The sequence below is a fragment of the Megascapheus bottae genome, chromosome 1 (genome assembly GCF_031878675.1).
Source record: "Megascapheus bottae isolate mThoBot1 chromosome 1, mThoBot2.hap1, whole genome shotgun sequence".
NCBI classification, from domain to species: domain Eukaryota; kingdom Metazoa; phylum Chordata; class Mammalia; order Rodentia; family Geomyidae; genus Megascapheus; species Megascapheus bottae.
The window spans coordinates 48,829,430-48,852,710 of NC_143509.1; the positions used below are offsets into that span (position 1 = coordinate 48,829,430).

The 23,281-nt window shown below is 36.2% G+C and overlaps 1 protein-coding gene across 1 annotated transcript; it reads left to right on the forward strand.

Annotated features, from left to right (window-relative positions):
• The first annotated feature begins 384 nt into the window (after window positions 1–384).
• Cldn16 (claudin 16) lies at window positions 385–23,067 on the forward strand. Its single transcript, XM_090331755.1, has 5 exons — window positions 385–598; window positions 14,175–14,277; window positions 17,675–17,839; window positions 21,902–22,093; window positions 22,934–23,067. Exons 1-5 carry the CDS (start codon window positions 485–487, stop codon window positions 23,065–23,067), a joined length of 708 nt encoding a protein of 235 aa, XP_090187881.1. The 5' UTR covers window positions 385–484.
• Window positions 23,068–23,281: the final 214 nt, after the last annotated feature.

A 23,281-nucleotide genomic window follows, 5' to 3' on the forward strand; every position in this document is an offset into this window, starting at 1 on the left:
TCTGAGTGGGAGGAGAATGGCTCACTTTCCCTGGAGGGCCTGAGAAAGCTACAAGCTATGGCATGGGCTGGGACCCTTCCTCCTTCCCAGTGTCTTAGCACTGGCTGCAGCCTCTGGTGACCATCATTTCCCATTAGTCCACAGTCTGGACAGAAAGTGTTTCGATGTCTCCTTGTCTTCCCTACTCAGAAGGTTCTGAGCCCTTTTTTTGACCTGGCTTCTGATTGGAGAATGGTTGCATTGGATAATGACCTTCAGGACCCCTGCAAAGGGGTTATTACCTCCTTGGGTTATATTTATCACAACTCAAGACGTCTGCAGTGGTGTGTGAGGAGTCTGCAGTGGTGTGTGAGGAAGGGGAAAAGACCTGTGTTTCCTCAACTTCAAGTATGCAAAGCAGAAGGCCAATTGCATTTCAGCTATCTGAGTGAAACCAGGGCTGACAGCAGCCCATCTGGCCCTTTTGGAAAGACTGCTTGCCGTGATGAGGAGTCTTCTTCAGTACGTGGCATGCTTCTTTGCCTTTTTTTCCACTGGGTTTCTGATCGTGGCCACCTGGACAGATTGTTGGATGGTGAACGCTGATGACTCCCTGGAGGTAAGAAGTCAGCACCTCCTTGCTTTGGCCCAGTCTATACTTTCTCTCAGCTTCACTGCCATCCACAGCTTGGTACATATCCTGGGCTTGAAGTCAGCCAACATCAACTGACTTAACTACTTCCTGAATCCTGACATTATTCAATTTACTTATACTCCACCCTAAACTATGAAGTAGGTGTTGTTAATTGTCCTATTTCACAGATGAAGTGACAGGATAATCCTTCTCTTCTTTATAAAGATAAGAGTAATTGTATAATTCCCAGCACCAAGGCCTCCACAAATTTACCTCTTCCATGTCTATATAGGCCCAACTGAACAATGTTCCAGAAGTACCCTTTTCCTCAAGACAAGGTTGCTAATCCGGATACTGAGAGAGGATTACGATAAACTTTTTAAGTCAAAAACATTGAAGAAGTAAATGCAAGGCCTGTAAACCTAACTAGTTTATGCAATAGAAAAATGTGATTTTTAATAAATTTCCAAGCAAAAGGAAATTTCCTTTTTTTGGCAGAGAACTAGTCTTTTCCCTGCATCCTAATGTGCAGGAGACATCCTGTCTTCAAAATGAGTTTCTCTTGGGAACAGGAATGAGATTGTCAATGGAATTCTATGCTGCCATCAGAAAGAACAACATCACCCCATTTGTAAGGAAATGGAAAGACTTAGAAAAAATCATATTAAGTGAAATAAGCTAGACCCAAAGGAACATAGGCTCAATTGTTTCTCTCATTTGTAATATTTAGTATAAACCTAGGACTCTCCTAGTAGAGGATCACAATTGCTCAAACCCTAGATACATATGGCCATATAGGATGAGGCCAATTTAATGGACCTCAAGGACTTGGAAACAAGGGCTTAATTATGAGTGACTGTTGTTCTGAATGTACTATGCTTTTTTTTTTCTTTTCTCTTGTGTTGTCCTTTGGTTAATCTCATATTGTTACAGTATCTGGCTTTGTTACCAGGTATATTATATATGTATATATATATATGTTTATTTGTTTATTTGTTTATTTGAAATAGGAGTGGAAAAAGATTAGGGGAGGGAGTGGGAGGAGGGAAGTGGGGTCAAAAACATGACAAGGGGTATCAATGTGTGAGAAATAATTAAAATAAAATTAAAAATATATATAAAAAAGAAATGAGTGTGTGGGTTCACATTTAGAATTTTATTTTTCTCATTGAGGAATTCAAAGTGAAATAAAGTAAACTTGAAAGTTTAAAAGCCTTTTCTGCTTCTGTTCATTAGTAAGGTTTAGGAAAATATAGGTAAGGAAATGCAACAAGAATGCTCCAAGAAAGATATATTAGCAGCACATATTTGCACATTCATGTTTAACCTGCAGGGAACAATGTCACCTTCAGGAAGTTTAAACAATTACTAGAGAAAACATATATGTATATGTATGTGTGTGTATGTCCTATTTATCAGAGTCTGTAGTAGAAATGGGAAATAATTACCTTACTATTTGTTGTGCATTCTTTTTGCTGTTTATTTTTATCCTGCTTTTGATTCCTACATGGCATTTCAAAATCAATGGTGTTATAAATACTTCCTCCATGCTAGGAAATCATATTTCTAAAAACTGTGATAAAAGTGAACTCTTGAAAAATGTCTGCTTTAAAGGGAGTCCAGTTATGGATCTTACCTGGCCATAAACATGAACAATAAATGAAAAAAATATGAAAGAGTTCAAGGAAAAGACATGATGAGGCATTATGTTGTCATTATTTTGACATTTTCCTGATTGTCAGTTTTAGATATCAACAGAGAAATATATTGGACTTGAGTACACTTAAATTGGGTTTTTTAAAATATTCTACGAATAGCTGGGCACTGTAGCTCACATCTGTAATCCTAACTACTCAGGAGGCTGAGATCTGAGGATCATGGTTCAAAGCCAGCCAGGGCACTAAAGACAGTGAGACTCTTATTTCCAATTAACTACTAGAAAACAGGAAGTGGTGCTCAAGTGGTAGGGCAATAGCCTAAGCTGAAGAGCTTCCAGACAGCGCGCCCAGGCCCACAGTTCAAGCCCCACAACCACCACACACACACACACACACACACACACACACACACACACACACACACACACACACACCCACCACCACCACCACTACCACCACCACCACCACCACCACCACCATCTAAAACTATTTGAAATTATTTTCTGAAATGATTTGAAAGTCTTTCTACTTAATGTGACAGAATGGCTAAACTTGTTGGTTAAGAAGCAGAGTTTCAGAATGGTTGATTTGGGCATATATAATTCTACACCACACCTATAATCATAGGTTGAGATCTGAAGATCAGTCCATTTGGGAAGATAAATCCATGAGACTTAATTCCAGTAACCAGCAAAATGGCAGAACTGGAGATATGGGTCAAGGAGTAGAGCACCACTCAGGAGCAAAAAAGTCAATTGTGACACTGAGGCTCATTAGTTAAAATCCCAGGAACAGCATTAATTAGTAATTAATTAATACTAGTTTTAGGAAAGATCAAACTTCTTGAGAGGAAAGTTGGGAATCCTGGCATCTAAAATGTTTTTCATTTTAGTACCATTTGTTGAAGAGAAATGAATGGAATAAGCAGTCCAGGTTATTCACTTCAAGTAAATCTTCACAAATCTGGGCAAGAGTTAACTGAACATTCCTTTCTTTATTTCCTTTAACTGAATGAAAAAAAAATTCCCAGTAAGCCTTTGTGTCTACAGAAACTCTGTTTCAAGTGAGTTCACATTCGTACTATTCCTATTTGTCAATATTTTTATTCTCATGACAACTATTCCGTTTATTTGTCAGAATTAAATTCAAATTTGTTTTACCCACAAATTTAAAGATTCTGATACTGATTTAATGACACTGGTCCTTCTCGTCTGTATCACACTGATAACTGGAACAAAACAAAATTCACTTTAAACATGGCTAGACAAAATTCAACCTAGCTAAAATTATTTTTTTAAAAATTCAGGTATTTTATTGTCATTGTAAAGGTGGGTTACAGTTATATAAGTCAGATAGAGTACATTTCTTTTTGAGCAATGTCACCTGGCCTCCCAGTTTTACCCTCCTGCTCCCATCCACAAGTTGATAGTTCATTTTCAACATAGTATCCACTAAGTATCCCTGCTGAATTTGTTCTCCTCACTCTCCCAAAGACAGATAAATAAAAAAACATGAAAGAAAAACAAAAACAAAACCAAACAGCAACAAAGAAAACAAAACCTCTTTTTTTCCATTTCCTAGAGTTTATTTCAACAATTAGTATATATGAGCAGATCCACAGAGGTAATGTATTCTTTCCTAAGATATCCTCCTTTGGTCTCACTGTGTGTGAATGCCAGGAGACGGGTATAATTTATCATGTCTCAGTGTATTATTATTATTATTATTATTATTATTATTAGTAGTAGTAGTAGTAGTATCATCATCATCATCATCATCATTACTTTTTACCATCCTGTATGTTTACTTTTGGAGTTATAAGTACATTCTAGCTATCTCAAATGAAGGAAACAATGCAACCTATGTTTCTTTGCATCTGGCTTCACTTAATATAATATTTATAAGCACACATAAAAATTTAAAGAAATAGAAAAGATACTGTGGAATTGCACTTTTGCTATTGTTTTAAATGAGAAAAGCTTGAGGATTAGGAAATGGGTTTTACGATTCCATTTGCCTTTGCCTGTACCTAAAAGGCACAGCAGTAATCTTACTAGATGAAGCAAAGGTAAAGGAAGGAGGGTCCCAGCTTTCAGGAGTAGATATGATTACTGATAGAACTACAATCGAATAATAGATCAATTCACATTTCAAGAAAGAAATGGACAAAGTGCTGTAGATACAGAGATCACCATAGTTTCCTGTTAGGGACATGGAAATAGTCCACACAGAAGGAAAGGCATTTGAGAAAAGCCCCCAAATAATTCCAAGGATTTCAGAAGATATAAATGGTGACAGGGCCCTTCTAGATGTGATGATAAATATAGACAGACTACAGTAAAGCCATAGCTTATTAGAATACTGAGAGAATTGATGGAACAAAAGAGTGAACCAATTCAACACTGATGTTGGAAATGAACTTGGTAAGTAGGGGAATCAGGAGAGGAAAAAGTGGGAGAAAATGAGGGAGGGGTGACACTACTCAAAGAAATATACTCATTTCCTGCCTTCTGTAATTGGCACCCCTCTGTATACTACTCTTACAATAAAATTTAAATTTAAAATTGCATACTAAAATGACTAACACAGAGCAAGAAGCAGAAAAATCCCAGACAGTCATTGTTTTTTTTCCTCATGCATCTGCCTTGAAATATGAAATCCTTTGTATTTATTAAAATGTTAGGGCCAAATGATCACACCCAGCATTACAGTGTGAACAATCCGAGATCACAGATCACAGTATCTATGCTATGAGCTATGATTCTGATCTTGTCCTTATTGAATCAGTAGTGAAAGCTATGTGTGCTTGTGCTATTGTATATATCATAGTAAGAGTTTCTAATTCAGAGAGCTGGGTATTTAGGGGATTTATGTATTATGTGAAATATAGACCGTATCCTTAGGCAAAGCACTTCACAAATACATAAGCCACACATTGTGGATTCCTCATGCTTACTGCTTAAGGGGATTGATTGGAAGTGGTAAAGGAGGTATAGGGAGATCAATTAGGTGACTTCTGCCACACACCAAGTAGAAGCAGGGGGTGGTTTGAATTACAGTGATAAGAAGCATGAAAAAATATATGAAGATAAAAACATTCCAAAGAACTTCGATGGATGCAATGTTAGTAATGTTATAAGGGAAAAGAAAATAATAGAGAAACGTGGATGTCGAAATCCAGCTTCCCATTTTAGGGGCAATTGGAGGGAACAGCTTAACTGAGGAAAATTATTTGAACTCATCTGGAGCAATATCTCTGAATTATCCCAGTATTTCTGGCTTAAAAATAATATATCTCAAAGCAGGGGCACAATACTTTAGTGGGAAAGTGTGTATGTTGGAGTAGATAGTGGAGGAATGACAGGTTAAATTCAACCTTAGGTAAGCTTTTAGATTGCTCTAACCACATTTCCTCTTCTGTAAAGGGAGAATGACAATATACATGCCATCGATGTTTGGGGGAGATTAAAAGAACTTGTATTTCTCCACATCAGTCAATAAATGTTAGGCATATTATGACTGATTTCTACTGCAGTGTTTTGTTTGTGCTCTGCAGGCAGAGATGACATTTTGTATAATGTTCTCTGAACAAAGAGATTAGAGATTTAAGTCTTGCTTCTATTTTTGTTTTTGATCACCTTTGAAGACTTCTCTGAGCTATGGTTTCTCTGTATTTGAACTCATGGCTGTTTCTTTATTGTTTGACAAGAGGAAAAAGGCAGGTAATGGGAGTACCAAAGCAAAGGTTGCCTATCAAATACTCATAATGAACAAAGGTAATTAAGGATTAGTAACATTATAAGTGTGCTGACATAATTTATGTAAGTATTAACTAGCAAACTAGAAGAGAAAAGAATTTCCCGCAAAAAGTTACTAGTTTTTCATTATCAGAAAGAAAACAAGCATTTACCCAAGATTATTCAATTCTCTGTTACTTTTTTTCTTAATCATTTCCTGAAAAACTGCTGTTACAACAAGCACTATTATGATTAAAATGTTATTACTTCAAAAGAAAGTTGCTCACATTGGGATTTATTTTATCCTCATAATCAGGGTTTTTTTCCTGCACTTTCTATTTGCATTAATGATGTTATAATTCTTTCAGACATAAAGTATGTATTAAAATTATTATATCTAGTATGTGCTCCGATTGTTTATATGCTAGATTCCATTGGCTTCAAACACTCTCGGCACATATTTGAGATTGCAAATGATCTCTTCTTGAGTGTCTCATTTCCTACAATGCAAAACTCTGTAGGAAAGCTTATAGCGGTTTGTTTGTGTACCTAAACTGGAGATGTATCGATTAGGTAAGATAATGGGCATATTATTAAAAGAATTAGTGAATGGATGAAGTTTATGGAGTAATCAAGTAGTGTCTGTGGAAAAGCAACACTTTTTTCAAGGAAAGATTTTATGTCTTCCAGTAACTAAAACATTAAAATGTATATTGGCTCCAATTTTAATAACATAGGGATAGTTCTCTGAGAAGTATGGTAGGATTGGTGAAAAGTATGTTCTGTTTGATGAATAAAGGCTTTTCTGCCTAATGCTTTACAAAGAAAGAAATGGCGAAAAGGAAAGGAAAAATATTACTGTTTTACAATCATTCAGGAAACCTAATTGTGATTATCATTGTGTGGTTGTCATTGCAACTCATGAAACATACTTTATAAGAATGTATTCTGGGGGGCCGGGAGTTTGGCCTAGTGGTAGAGTGCTTGCCTAGCATGCACGAAGACCCGGGTTCAATTTCTCGGTACCACATACATAGAAAAAAAAGCCAGAAATGGTGCTGAGGCTCAAGTGGTCGAGCTCTAGCCTTGAGAAAGTCCAAGGATAGTGCTTAGGCCTTGAGCTCAAGCACAGGACTGGCAAAAAAATGTATTCTGATGCATGTAGTTTCAATAAATTGAATAAGAATTATTAAAATTGAAATAGACATTTCAGACATGTACATCAGTCATCGAACTCCAGTGTAAAAATTGAATTTTACCTACTATGTTTGAATTGCCTTGTTTTTTTAAAAGTCATGTATACATTTGCTCAGAAAATACAAGCATAGAACTAAAAAGAATATATTTTGGCAAAAAAACTCATGACTTTCTTTTATACTTTGTAAGGCAATATTATTCATGATTATTTCAGTTCTGCTCCTTTACAAAGGTAACTTTTATATAGAGTTACTTTATACCATGAGATAGTAAAAACAATAAAATATAACACAAAAGTAAACATCAAAGATCCTCCTTCAAAAAATTCAAATGCGTTTAAATATATTATAAAATATTATTAAAACACTTATGTCTTGATAAATGTATTTAAGTAAGTTGTGCCTTCAATTACAAATCTCATCAGCAAAAACAAGAACCAAGTAATGTGAAAATAAGAAGCACTGCTGTACATGAACAAGGTTGTTTTATATTATATCTCCTACTGACTTATACTTGACTCTAATCTTTTCATTATCATTTTGTACGTGTGTGTGTACGTGTGTGTGTGTGTGTGTGTGTGTGTGTGTGTGTGTGTGTGTGTGTGCTTGAATTCAGGGCTTAGGTTCTGTTCCTTAGCTATTTTGCTCACGGCTGGTATTCTATGACTTGAGCCACACCTCCATACCTCCATTTCTGGCTTTTTGGTGGTTAATTGGAGATATGAGTCTCATGGACTTTCCTGCCCGGGCTGGCTTTGAACCACTATCCTTGATTTCAGCCTTCTGAATAGCTAGTATTATAAGAATAAGACACCACCATTCAGCAGATTCTTTCACTTTTAACCTAATGAATATTGACAAAGATTTTATGTAATGATGAATAATCAACAATAAATATTTTCCAAGATGAGTACATAAAAAGGCAAATCGGGAAAAATTATACATTGCCACTTATATTTTGGAGAGATAAAGGACAGATTGACAAAAAAGACACCACAAAAATCTTTTATTTAATTTTATATTTAAAGCCATATTTATATATGTTAGATTTTCTACTTAAATTTCCATTTACACTTAAAGTTACATTTGTTATATAGATTTTTTTTTCACTTGATTTATTTTTTGCTTTAATGTGGTACCAAGGGTTTGAATCCAGGGCCTCATGCATGCTAGGCAAGCTCTCTACCACTAAGCCATATTGTTTGTTCTACATTTATATTTAAATAGTACAGAAAACCCCTAAAATAATCATATTGATGTTTCAGTACTAGTGTCAATTGTGTAAATATACCTATATCCTTGAATATTTATCATTTTTAATGTTTAAACATTGAAAAATCATTGTACATGACCCTAATTTAGAGTCACTATTGTGGGATAGCACACCTGAAATCTTTACCCTTACCCACCTCTAATTTAATGTTCATCAATAAAATTCTCCCCATTCCTCCCATCTTCTTCTCTGGGTTATCTCCCAGCTTCAAGGTAGCCACCATTTAACCCTTATACATCTACAAAACCAACAGATTAGGTCCCTAAAGGAGTGAGGAAAGAAAAGAATACTTGTCCCTGATATTTCACACAGTTCTCATCTTTCTGTGCCTGGTAGCATAATCCCCAGCTTCCAGGTCTGTAGGATAAGTAAGTCTTCATGGAGGACAGTTATGGAGTTCAGAATAAAAGAACTGAGGAGCACAGAACTAATTTACAGCACTGCAACTCAGCTGGGACATGTGGTCCTGAACAACACTTCCTAAAACATTCCCAGTGTTTACCTTTTCATCCTTAGTATTTGGTAGCCACTTTATAGAATGATTTGATTAAAAATGGTCCATGATTTTTCCAAGTCAGTGTAATCTCAGCAGTTCTCTTATCTTCTGTATTTCATCATTGTAGTTTATATACTGCATATAAAATTACATAGAAGTCAGCAACTGTGCATATGTTGTTCAGAATAATTGTTTTCTACTTCATATCATATGAGAGTAAATATGCACGTATGTGGATCTCTTCAACAAACTATGCTATGCCTATTATATATTATATCTCTTTATATACCTATATAATATCTTTTTTATATATTTTATTGTAATTAATAGAAGGGTTACATGATATTTGCCAGATAGATGGTGCATTAATTCCCATACATTGATACCCTTTCACATGTCTTGGTCCCTCCCCCCGCCCCACCCCTCATTTTGTTTTCCCAAATAACCAAATACAAATATATCCGATATATCAGGTAACAAAGTGAGATACTGTAACAATATGAGATAACCAAGGGACAGCAAAAGAGATAAGAGATAACATAGTACCTTAAAAACAACATTCATTCATTATATGGCTTATGTTTCTATATCATAGAGATCCTTTCATTTAGTGTCCTACTATATGGCCTTTTGTATCAAGGTTTTGCTCTATTGCAAATCTCTGCTAGGAGAGCCCAAGGTTTCTTCTGATTATGACAAATGAGGGAAACCATTGAGCCTAAGTTCCTTTGAGTCTGGCTTACTTCACTTAATATGATTTTTTCTAAGTCTTTCCATTTCCTTACAAATGGGATGATGTCATTCTTTCTGACAGCAGCATAGAATTCCATTGTGTACAAATACCACATCTTGTTGTCCACTCATCAACTGAGGACATCTAGGTTGGTTCCATATCTTTGCTCTGGTAAATAATGCTGCAACGAACATTGTTGTGCTGGTGGATTTAGTATGTCCTTGTTTCTGGACGATTGGGTAAATGCCAAGTAGTGGAATTGCTGGGTCATACCTATATAATATCTTATATATTATATACCTATTATACACGCATACCCCTATTATATATCAATGAAGACAAACAGTAGGAACAAGAAAGATTCCATGTCTGTGCTAGTTGTTGCCTTTTCAGTATTTGGTTGGTATGCTCACCAGTGCACAACAGGAAGTCAATGAATATTGTATGGAAAATGACAGACTGATGGAGGCAATAATGCATATACATTAAATATTGTGTATAACAAATAGTATAAGCATACAAGTATATTCTTGTAGAGTCTTTGAGTGAGAAGAAATTGACTCTAGGTGAAATAGGAAGAACAGAAGAAGGAAGTAAGATTTAAATTATAATTTAAAGTTGGGGAATTCTGAGAGCAGGAATCATCATTTTTTAAATATATGTTTAATGTAATTAATAGAAGAGTTACATTATATTCACCAGATAGCAGGTACATTACTTAACAGATATTGCTACCCCTTTTCATGCTTTCGTACCCATTTCTCTCCCCCACCCCCTCCCCTAATCTTGCTTTCCCCCTTCCATATCCTATTTCAAATAAACATATATACAATATATCAGATAACAAGGTAAGATACTGTAACCACATGAGAACATCCAAGGGACAACAAAATAGATGAGAGATAACATAGTACATTAAAAACAGCAATCACACATTATATGGCTTTTGTTTCTATATCCTGGGAGTCCTTTCATTTAGACTCATCTTATATGGCCTTATGTATCTAGGTTTTGCCCTGTTGTAAACCTCTGCTAGGAGAATCCGAGGTTTATACTAATTATGACAAATGAGGGAAACCATTGAACCTATGTTCCTTTGAGTCTGGCTACTTTACTTAATCTGAGTTTTTCTAAGTCTTTCCATTTTCTTACAAATAGAACGATGTCGTTCAGGAATTGTCATTTTTAGGATTTTTTTCCAGTCCTGGGGCTTGAACTCAGGGCCTAGACAGTGCCTTTGGGCTTTTTCAAAGTTAGTGCTGTACCCCTGAGCCACAGTACCACTTCCAGTCTTTCCTGTTTATGTGATTCCAAAGAATCGAACCCATGGCTTCATGAATGCTGGGCAAGCACTCTACCACTAGGCCACACGCCTGGCCCCAAATAAACTTTATTTTTGCCAGTCCTGTGGCTTGAACTTGGGGCCTGGACACTGTCCTTGAGTTTCCTCAAGACCAGCACTTGAACACTTGAGCCACAGAACCACTTTCAGTTTCTTTTGTGTCTGTGGCTCCATGGAGTCAAACCCAGGGCTTCATGCATGCTAGGCAAGCACTCTTCCGCTGGACCATACTCCTGGCCCCTTCATCATTCTTAGTATTATATACCAGAAAGCAGAAATTAAAATGCCTTGAGGATCTAGGTAGCCAATGCACTTGAGCAAGGCAGAGAGCAGAAGGAGCGGTTGGGAATCTGGTGGGCATACCGACCCTTCCTACCACAATAACAACATAAAAATGGAAGCAAACATTCTCTTGATGCTCTGTAGGGCTGTCGAGTCTAGGAGAGCAGATTGACAAAATTTGCCAGGGAAGACAGAAGTGTGGACAGCCTCATAAGATTTCTCCACTTGAAGGATTAGGAAGCTATAAGGAGACATATGCTGACATTGTGTTTGTGCTTTCTCCTTTACTGTCACAACTTAGGCAAACTAGCTTCCTAAGAGAAGATCTACTGCCCATACCTATAGATATGCATTGAAATAATATATAGTTTCCTTCAATATTGTTTTCTATATTATTGGTAAATGTACCGGTTGCATATTACAAGGAGAAAGCTTGAAACTGGAACCCTCTATTTCAGATGAATAAAAAAATGTTAGTTGACATTTTGTAAATTTTTTTGCCCTTTTAGAAAGGTTAACCATAATATTTTAAGCAGTTGTTTCACTTTTAGGAATATTGTATTAAAATTTACAGAATTTACATTTGCTTTTCTTTTAGAGAGTTACTTAGAAGCCATTTTATAACAGAAGGTTAGGGGTTCCCTACATATTATAAAGAACATGAAAATCTTTTAACCTTGTATTTTGTGCACAAAGGCACCTTTCAGAGTATCTCCGGTAAGTGCTATATTAACACTGAAGTTTACTTAATTATAGCCACTATTCTCACGTACCTTAACTAAGGGTGAATACTAAGCAGTTTAATACTGTGCCCCGAGCATTAATACCTAATGAAATAGAATTCCTTGCTTTCCCTAATGAGCTCATTGCTTTTCTAAATATGGTCATTGTAAGTAAATGATCAATAGCCTGCAAATTGACAATACTACTGGCTTGTTTGGGGGCAAAACAGGAATAATCTTATTAGCGTAAAAAATAAGTTGTGCATGTGCAACTCAGACTACTTTCTGAGTAATAGCATATCTGATGACCACATATAACTGAGATTTTTAGTGGCTGGTTTGGACAGTAGGAAGTTATGGGCAATCATTGTGTGATGATAGAGCAATAATTTTACATGTAGCTTAAGTTAGGATGAATGGCATCCAATATGATCATTACAGGGGAAAATGAGGGGGATAGGCTCTTAGAAAGTCTGTCTCATTTGTGGTGTAGCAAGCTGTTCCATATAAGCTGTATCATATTAGTTTCCTAGGGCTGAACTAAAAAGTTCTCTTAAACTAGGTGGATGAGTAGAATTCTAAAGGCCAGAAGTTTGAAGTTAAGATCTTAGCTTTCCCAGCCTCAGAAGCAAACTCTCTGGAGAGAATTTGGGAGACTATTTGGGCCGAGGTCTTCCTTGATTTGGGCTGTGTGACTGTGAATCCTGACCCCAGTCATCACAGTGTCTCCTTTTCTCTCTCTGTCTGTTCTTTGCATGCTCCTTACCAAGGATAGGTGGCATTATCTTACAATACTGCACCCTACAGCTATGTTGAAAACCTGTCCTTTGCATCTATTTAACATGGTTTTTGAAGATTGTCATTTTTATATACCTTAATTTTCTTATTTGTAAAATGGATAACAGTAACAACCTTCAATAGTAAGTGCTTCAAAGTATAAGGTTAATTTATCGTTAGTTACCACCAATTGTACTTCTCAGAAAGCAGTAATGAAGGTATCACATTCCAATTATGATGGCTTTGGAAGCACTAAGAGTTTTCCTTGGCCACAACGCTTCAAAACAAACATAGGGCTGGGAGTTACATAATCTATGCATTCCTTCAGTGATTTTTTTCTTGCAAATTGTTTTTTTTTCCTTTCTTATTTCTACCTTACCTATAATACCTCTTCTTTTCATGCCTTAGCTCATTTGTTCTGTCCCCTCCCCCTTTGGAGAAAAATGTATTTTTCATTTTCCAAGTTATTTCTAAATTAACTATTTCCAGATTTCCAAGGTAATGTGAATCTGAAATTGAGTTTGGAGAAATGATCACGTTTCATTTATTATATATGCATGAGCTTTGTCACAAATACTTGAAACTACTTTCTGCTGGTATGTTTACAGTTGTAGGAATCTACCATGGCTTACTGTTCATGGTTAAAGGAGGAAAAGAAGCAGGATACTGGTGAGTTTAGCATTAAGTGGATTTGTGTCATCTGCAAATGATTTTCAAGTGAACACAGTTCATAGCTGTCAAATTGAATGAAATTAATCCTCCATTTATTTACACGCCTCCATGGCTTCAGCATTTGAGAAGGGAGGAAGAAGATAGGGCTTTCAGTCATTTGCTGCTGCTTATTCATTTATTGGCTTTCTTTGCTAATTTTCAATTTATGAGCCCTATCTAAAACAATAAACTTCTTCATGGAATTCAGTGTTCATAATGAAGAAAAATTAGCGTATATTCCTAATAGATTTGAGGCATAAACAGCAATCATCTGGTGTTGTATAGATTTACTTATGAGTAAATGTCAGCACAGAGAAGGCAAATAATTGTCTCCATATTAAACCATGACTCAGTGATGGAAGTAGACACAGATGTTTGGGCAAATTTAGCTCTCATCTCTTTTAGCCATGACTTTTCTCTTCACATGCCTCTTTCAGTCAGGAAGCAGATTCATCTCCTAGTCTATGAAGTGCTGAAGGCAACATATTCTCACTCACATTATTGGTTGCAAATGGAATTTGATTACTCTTGTAACCACTGTGCTTTCCTATCAAATATGACAGCCAAAGCTACTTTTGATCAAAGAGAACTGAAGTGACTTCTTGCCTCACTTAGTGTCTTCTCCAAAATCTAGGTGAGCACAAAATGCCGAGGCCTTTGGTGGGAGTGTGTCACCAATGCCTTTGATGGGATCCGGACCTGTGATGAGTACGACTCCATCTATGCAGAACACCCCTGTATGTACACCTTACCCCTTCCTACTTGACAGGAGAGGGATACTGAGAGACACTGGGCTCAGACTTTCATTCTGTTGTTTGTTTGTTTGTGTCCATAGAACTATATTAAGATTCTGCTCAACTTGAAATATTTCAATTAGAAAATGAGTTTACTTTTGAAATGTGAAATGAAATATTACTTCAGCATATGCAACCTTTTCCCCATATGTTTGTAAATCCCATAAAGGTAAAATTATTGTCCTATAATTGCTATCTTCCAAAGAACATGAGTAGGCTTATAATACATGGATTTTTGTTTAGAAACACCTTATTTGAATATTGCGATTTTATTTTTATTTTTTGTCATTTGTGGGGGCTAAACTCTGGACCTAGACACTGTGCTTGAGCTCTTCAGATCAAGGTTTCCACTTTACCACTTAAGCCACAGCGCCACTCCCAGCTTTCTGGTGGTTAATTGGAGATCAGAATCTCAAGAACTTTTGTGCCTTGGCTGGTTTTGAACCATAATCCTCAGATCTCAGCCTCTGGACTAGCTAGGATTACAGGTGTGAGCCACCAGTGCCCGGCTAGGATATTGTGATTTTTATGACTGGTATGAATGACACACTAGATGATTAACATTCAAGAGATGGTTTTTCACCTGTTTCTTCAATCAAATAGAAAGTTTTCAAGGAAATGTTGAAGATAAACAGAAGTGGAGATAGAGGGGTAGATATAGAGACAAAGAAAAAACCCAGAATATGGAATCAGTAGATGGAAAGCTAACTCATGTGATTCAGTCAACAGTGAAACTGACATGGGACTTTTCATCTTCTGCTGGCAGCTTCCATCCTAATTATTTTTTTTAATAAAGTGATCTCTTTAATTAAAACTCTCATCCTTGATTCTCGCAAAATTAGTTGCATCATTTACTTATTTACTTAGAACATTGAATCATGCCAAGAAATTAAACCTATCATTTTTTTATAGATCTTTTATAGTGATCTTAGTTCCTTTCAAAGCAAATGATGGATCATGACATCACATGGCAGCATGCATACAACACATACTTTCTTACATACATACATACACACATACTTACATATATACATATGATAAATGCAAAGTAAGCCTTTGTAATGTGACTTTCCTTTGGATAAGATCTCTGTCCAGGAAAAACACTTAACAGAACAAACCTTTAAAATATTTTTGCCAGGTATTTAGGAATTAGGTGCATTAAACCTATTCTACCTAGACAGAAGTAAAATGTGAGGAGGAATGGATAATCAGGTTGGGTACTCAGCCAATTCCAAAATTTCATTGCACAGCCAGAGATGAGAAGAATAACAAAGGATTAAATATTTAAAGCCTTAAAATACTACCTCATACGTTCATGCAAGGAAAAAAATGAAATCACTCATAAGCTCACTACAAAGAACACCACTGTTTATCGTTTAATCATTTCCTTTTATTAATATTTCGCCTATGCTGCCTCACATTTTCGTTTTTTCTCATCTATTATTTTCAGATAGTATACTAAAAACTGATACCCTTTTAAAGATTCTAACATCCATTTTAAGATAATAAGGCTAAAATGTACACTAGGTTTGGATGTACTTAGGAGGAAGTACAATTTTCTTAGTTACAGTTAGTTAACCTTTCTCAAGCTCTGTATATATAAGATGTGTGGCCCCTGGTGAATATTTGCTCTGTAGGACTCCTGTTGATAAAAATAATTTGAGGGCCAGGAGTATGGCCTAGTGGTAGAGTGCTTGTCTAGCACACACAAAGCCTGGGTTGGATTCCTCACTACCACATACACAGAAAAAGCCAGAGTGGTGTTGTGGCTCAAGTGATAGAGCAGTAGCTTTGAGGAAGCTCAAGAACAGTACCCAAACCCTGAGTTCAAACCCAGGGGCTGGCAAATAATAACAATAATATTTATTATTGTTGTTATTTGAGTTCACATCCTCCAAATAAACTAACACACTCCATTCTGGTAGCACAATCAAATGATCCCAAATTAAAGTGTTTTTCATCAGTTATTATGACCAATCTGCTCACAAAGTGTCCTCCTGGAACAGACTGACCATGGGACCCCTGGACCATCTCCAGAGAGACCTTATTTGTGGAAAAGAGAGCAAGTTGGTCTTAATAAGAAGGGTACACCAGGGTTGCTGAAGATATGAATGAGTTCAGATTACTTTAACCAGGTGGTCTCAGTTTTTAACAAAGGACAGGAAACTTCAAGGAGAAAACTTCCATGGAGGCACACCAAAATACCTGGAGCCTGGAGCACTGAGTCAGAGGCCTTCTTGTATATAACTTCCTGAGTTTTTTTGTTTTGTTCTGTTCTGTTTTTTTTTTTATTTAATGGGGAGGGGTCCTGGGGCTTGAACTCTGGACATGGGCACGGTCCCTGAGCTCTTCAGCTCAAGGCCCCTGGAGCCAAAACCCCACTCCCCGTTTTCTAGAGATTAATTGGAGATAAGTAACCCTTCTATTAATTACAATAAAAAATATATGAAAAAAAAGAGCTTCACAGGCTTTGTAGTCCCTGGGCTGGCATTGAACTGTGATCTTCAGACCTCAGCCTCCTGAGTTGCTAGGATTTCAGGCATGAGCCACCTCATCCAGCAACTTTCTGTTTTTGACAGTAGCTTTAAAGTATGCTCCTTTAGCAATGAAGAACTGAAGAGTTGATATAGAGTATTAACGGAGAAGAGTTGCCATCTTTGAATCTTAGAGAATGTGATTTGAATTCCAGAGATGGATTCTTATTTACACCAGAATTGAATTTTCTCCTTCTAGGACTCCTGTTAACCTGAATTCATAAGGGGAACCTTAAAATAGTTTACCGTGCAGGCATGTATAAAAGTTTACCCAATTACTTGTATTTTTAATGAAAATAAGAGATTTCAGATATTTAATGAGTATATACCAGATATTCCTACTTCAATTCAGTATTTGGCTAGAATTCACGAGAACGGGAAACAAAATATATGAGTGTGTATAACAAAGTAATATGTATGTATGTATGTATGAATGTATGTATGTATGTATGTATGTATGTATAGATATGGATATGGATATATATTCCTCAATATCTACTATATATGTATATATAAAAAGAGATCTATCTCAACATCTATTAAGATATCATGTAGTGAAAATGTCAATAAAATTAAGTCATGATTTGAGTTTAATCGAGCAAAGGCAATTTCATAGTATTTTTCAATTTTATGGAAAAAATTAAGAGCTTTCCTGTTCCAGTTTTTGTGAATGTAAATTCAGAGTGTGTGTACAGGCTTCTGTGACTGTCTGTGGTCCTCTGGATTTCAGTGCACCTCAGTGAACTAACCTGTCTCTTTCTCCTGACTCTGTTGCAACTGCATGTACTGGTCGGGTGATCATCCAGTGAAGCTTGTGGCAACTCGAGCGTTGATGATTACTGCAGATGTTGTGTCTGGATTCGGATTTATCACCCTGCTCCTTGGACTTGACTGTGTGAAGTTCCTCCCAGATGAGCCATACATTAAAATCCGCCTCTGTTTTGTTGCTGGGACCGCATTATTAATAGCAGGTACTGGTTGGGATTGTCTAAGGTTAGGATACTTGCTGAAGGTCTTGAGTTGAAGAGTTGCTGCTCTGAAACAGCTCCTTTGATCATTCTATGAGGCTTGCTGTCCTTGACTGAAGGAAAAATAAACAAAAACATGACAACAACCAAAACAAGGAAATCTGCTAGCCCTAACTTCTCCTTGGGAATCAGATAGTCTTTGGTAATCTCCCTGCTTTAGGCATGCTGAAGTTCTGAAACTATCTTTTAGTCAGTCAAAAAATTAAAAATCCTTTAATTTTTAAAGTCATTTCTTTTGTAATTATTCCTGAATTTAAATTCCAGATTAGCCCTAATCTGTTACCCTTCACCAATTTTTATTGGATCATAAACATGACAGTGAAGTAGATTATATTATAATTTAAATTTAAGAAACAGATCAAGAAGTCTTTGCAAGGTATTTGTTAAGGAAACAAAAAAAATAATATTTTTTGCCAGTTCTGGGCCTTGAAATTAGGGCCTGGGCATTATCCTTAGACACATTTTGCTCAAGGCTACACACAGCCACTTGAACCACAGCACAAGCTTTCAGCTTTTTCTGTGTATGTGGTACAGAGGAATCGAACTCAGGGCTTCATGCATGAAAGGTGAACACTCTACTAGACTATGCTCCTCGTCCCCCACCAAAAAAAATTTTAATATTTTAATCAACTGTCTTTAACATCAACACTATTCCTCTCTTGCAATAAAAAATCTTTTAGGTTTTACTGCAAGTTATACTGTTGAAGAATCAAAAAACATATATAGGAAGAATAAATGCCAAAAGGGGATGATTCCAGAGAGGAAAACATAATATTATATGGCAGAAGTAAGAAGCTAGCTAGGTAGTATGGGATAGTGAATCCATAGGAATTCTGGAACTAAAAGTACTGGTATAGTATATCTATTTATTTATCTATGTATCTATCCCTTTGTCTTTCTATTTATCTATGAATATTCATATATGTATATAATATTATGATACCATCAACTTCTCTCATTCCTGGATGTATAGATTCAAAAATTACAGTGAAATTGAGAATAATCATATATATCTTGGATTGCTGCTATAAAAATTCAGTGTAGACAGAGCAAACTCTTAGAATAATTAGACTTCACTCATTCAGAAAGAAATCTACCTACTTTTGATTTTTTTTTAAATTTTTATGCAGTCATAGAGTTAAGGCCCTAATACTCCTCAAATTGTGCTGATAAATAATAAGAATTCAGTAATATTTATTTATTATGACATTATTTCGTCTACCAGCTGACTAAAAGAAAGCATAAAGGTTTTACATATAATAATTTGCTTTATTAACGAATTTAAGCATTGTTTAAGGCTATTTAATTTTTTTCTGGAAAATAGTCTGAGGCCTCACAGGACACCCCATATTTTTGAAAAAGGAGAAAACAAAAAAATGCAATTCTTTGAGAGAAATTCCTATAAGAAGCTATATTGAATGTTTCTAATCTCTTTTGAAATTTCAAGAGGCCATTCTGTTCCAGGTGCCAGTAGATCATATCTGTAATTCAAATTAATCAAGAATTGAGATTTGAAAGATCAAAGGGCAGCCAGGGCAGAAAAAAATTTGCTATATGTCATTTCAAAAGAACAATACAGACAAAACAAACAAAACAAAAAACTTCCAGGTTAGGGACATGGCACAAATAGTAGCCCTAGTATAGTTTTGGGAAAAAAAAGAAGAGAAAGGAAAAAGTATTCCCAAATTAGCCTACATTTGGTAGTGTGGTACTATGGAAACAATATGTCAATGCATGGCCTGTATAAATATGGTATAAATCTATTTCCTTATTTCTTCAACTACTTGCTTGGAATAATTAGAAAAAAAGGAAATAAAACTGTGATTTTTAACAGGTATCACAGATTTCCCCAGAGGAAGAAATGTTGAGCTTTTTGATAGGCTACTGAGCATCTTACTGCAAGTTTTTGTCTCCCAGCCTACTAACTTTTTCTTCTACCTGAGACTTGACATACAAATAACCTAAGTCAGTAAAACAAGGGAGTCCCAGGGTATCACTTCAAAACAAGTAATTCCACAGAGGCTAAATTGTGAACATTAAATTTAAATTTGAAGGGAATGACATTTCTCATTTCATTCTTGTATGGATTTATGAGGATTTATCTGAAAATGAACACAATTTTTCCTAAGTTATTTGGTTCTGACCCCAGTACATGAGAAGGAAGAAAAAAAAGTTTAAAGCGGGTTATATAAGGTTTATGGATATGTGACTAGAAAGCTTCATTTGTGAGTCTGAGAAGCAACAGAATACTCAAGAGCAAGTACTTAAAATGAAAAGACTATATATAATGAAATGAGTGTTGTTGGTTCTTGATTAGCTTGTATCCTAGCTAATCAAGAGGTTGAGATCTGAGGAATGTGATTCAAAGGCAACCCACCCAGGAAAGTCTATGAAAATCTTCAATTAACCAGTGAAAAACTCAAAGAGGTAGGACATCAGGGTTAGGCAAAAAAAAGTCGAGCTCCAAGACCCAAGATCAAGTCCCAATGTTGGCACGAATGCATAAAACCATACGACACAGAATGGACTAATGCCTATTTTCTGTGTGTTTTACTGCATCTTCTTTGTGATTTCTTTTCGTTTTGAATAGTTGTCTTTTCATGAACTGCACAAAAACATGTTGATCAAGCACAAATGGTGCATCTATAATATTATAATGGAGCTGAAATATTATTACTACCTACTGAGGTAGCTTTTTAAACACTAGTGCAAGTAATTTTTCCCATTTCAGTGCTGAGGCTGGTGTAGATAAACCAAGTATAGCACACATAATACTTGATGAAGATAATAATCAGGATTACACATTTATTTTAGTACACTTCGCATTAATTATTTGCAGTATATTCTTTGTACTTATAAAAAAATAGTTGCCAGGGCTGGGAGTTTAGCCTAGTGGTAGCGTGCTTGCCTAGCATGCATGAAGATGTGAGTTCAATTCCTCAGTACCACATACATAGAATTCAAGCCCTGTGACTGCCAAAAACAAAGTTGCCAGACACCAGTGGTCTACTTTCATCCTAGCTACTCATTACCCTAAGGTCTGAGGATTGAGGTTTGAAGCTATATAGATAGGAAACGTCTGAGAGATTCTATCTCTAATTAACCAGCAAGATTGTAATGAGGAGGCTTGGCTCAGTTTGGGAAAGTACCAGCCATGAGCAAGCAAGCAGTGAATGCCATGTTCTGAGTTCAAGTCCTACTAGCGGAAAAATAAATTTACAATCATTTCTGCGTTATATCAGCAGCTGCCTTGTTGTACCGATGGTTTCAACCACATCTATTCAATAAAATTTTTATTTCAGGCTGGGAGCTTGGTCTAGTGCTTGCCTAACATGAACAAAGACCCAGGTTTGATTCCTTGGTACCACATACATAGAAAAGCCTAAAGTGGTGCTGTGGCTCAAGTGGTAGAGCATTAGCCTTGATGAAAGCCCAAGGACAGAGCTCAGGCCCTGAGTTCAGTCCCCAGGGCTGGCAAAACAAGAAAAAAGTATTTCAGGGTGCTCTATGCATCATGGCCTTAGAGCAATGGGCTGTGCCATACATATATACAAACACCATACATCTTTGATGTCAAGTCAGTTGTCTCACGTAGGTTTGTACATCAAAACACCACTCACACAATGATGAAATAACCTACAGACATATTTCTCCAAACATATCTTCGTTGTTAAATGATGCATGCCTGTACCAAGATTGTACTGGGAAACTAGGAAAATCGAAATGATCATTTCAAGTTTACACAAACAGATGAGCACAGTGTTGCTTCCAATCATGTGCTTCCTTTTATAAATAAACTGAAACAAACTTTGGAAGATGTTCAAAATAGAAAGTGAAACATAAATGATAGAAACATGCCCCAAGTTTGAGAATCCCATAAATGCACAGTAGCCTTCCTGTGACCACTCTGAATGACTCCACTCATTCTGAGTACTAAGCACATCTCTTTAGTGTTGAATTTGAAAAGTTCCTCCCATTAATTTTAGGATCCTCCCTTTGTTTCAGGTGCCCCAGGAATCATTGGTTCCGTTTGGTATGCCATCGATGTGTATGTGGAACGCTCTTCTCTGATTCTGCACAATATATTTCTTGGCATACAATATAAATTTGGATGGTCGTGTTGGCTTGGAATGGCAGGGTCATTGGGCTGCTTTGTGGCTGGAACTGTCCTTACTTGCTACTTCAACCTCTTTAAAGGTAAGAACAATATAAGATCACATATTTCTTTTCCTCCATCACTATCCTTCCCAATCTGATGGAAATTTATCTCACAGAAACAGGTGGGTTTACCACTGCCAAGACATAGTCTAATTATTCAAAGACAAACAAATTGCAGTACAAGTCTTTCTATCCAGTAGTAGTTTATCAGTTGAAAAATAAAACACACAGCTAAATTGTGTCTAATATTCACAAATATATGTATAGTATATGTATGTATACACACACATACATGTGTGTTAGTGTCAGTATTAGAGATTGAACTCAAGTCTTGGGAGCTGTCCTTTGCTTTTCCATTCACGGCTAGCACTCCACCACTTGAACCACTGTTTCCCTTCTGGCTTTTTTGCTAGTTAATTGAAGATAAGACTCATACATTTTCATTCCATCCTCAGACCTGAGTTCGATTCTTTGGTACTACATACATAGAAAAAAGTCAGAAGTGGTGCTGTGGCTCAAGTGGTAGAGCTCTAGCCTTGAGGAAAAGCCCAGGGACAGTGCTCAGGCCCTGAGTTCAAGGCCCAGGACTAGCCAAAAATAAATAGATAAATAAATAAATAAATAAAATCTCTCTCCTCACTGGGAAAACAAAAACAAACAACCAACAACAAAAAAAACAAATTCCTGCTTCAATTTGAAATCTCCAAATGCCATGTGCTTGTAGCATTCTTTGTTGGATTTTTAAATGGCTTCTACTATGAATACATCTATATGCACCCCTGATGGTAGAAAAATCTATAAAATGGCATTATGCTTTCATTTTCTAAAGTTTACGGAGTCAAACTTACTTATCTTACTTCATTTTTATTTTTTGCCCAGATGTTGGTCCTGAGAGAAATTATCCTTCCTCCATGAGAACGCCCTATTCTACCACAGCTGTGTCTAAGGCCAAGTCCTATGTGGCCCCTCGGACAGAGACAGCCAAAATGTATGCTGTAGATACCAGGGTGTAAAATGCCATGTATTTATCTGTGTTTAGGTATAATTTAATGTCAACACATTCAGGTTACTAAAACAATGGTTCACATATAGGATAGTTATTTATATTTGATATGTAGCAAATTAATTGTTAGCTTAAAAAGAATTCATATGTTTATTTATCGTTTTTTATTTCTTTTGAAGAGTATGACATGGAGATATTAAAAATGATCTTTCAATGATGAAGAG

What these genes read in the sequence shown, in the direction of transcription:
- Cldn16 (XM_090331755.1), top strand. Translation starts at nt 485, where the DNA reads ATGAGGAGTCTTCTTCAGTACGTGGCATGCTTCTTTGCCTTTTTTTCC. An exon ending in CATCTATGCAGAACACCCCT is followed by an intron (nt 14,278 to 17,674) that starts GTATGTACACCT and finishes GTGATCATCCAG; the next exon opens with TGAAGCTTGTGGCAACTCGA. An exon ending in GACCGCATTATTAATAGCAG is followed by an intron (nt 17,840 to 21,901) that starts GTACTGGTTGGG and finishes CCTTTGTTTCAG; the next exon opens with GTGCCCCAGGAATCATTGGT.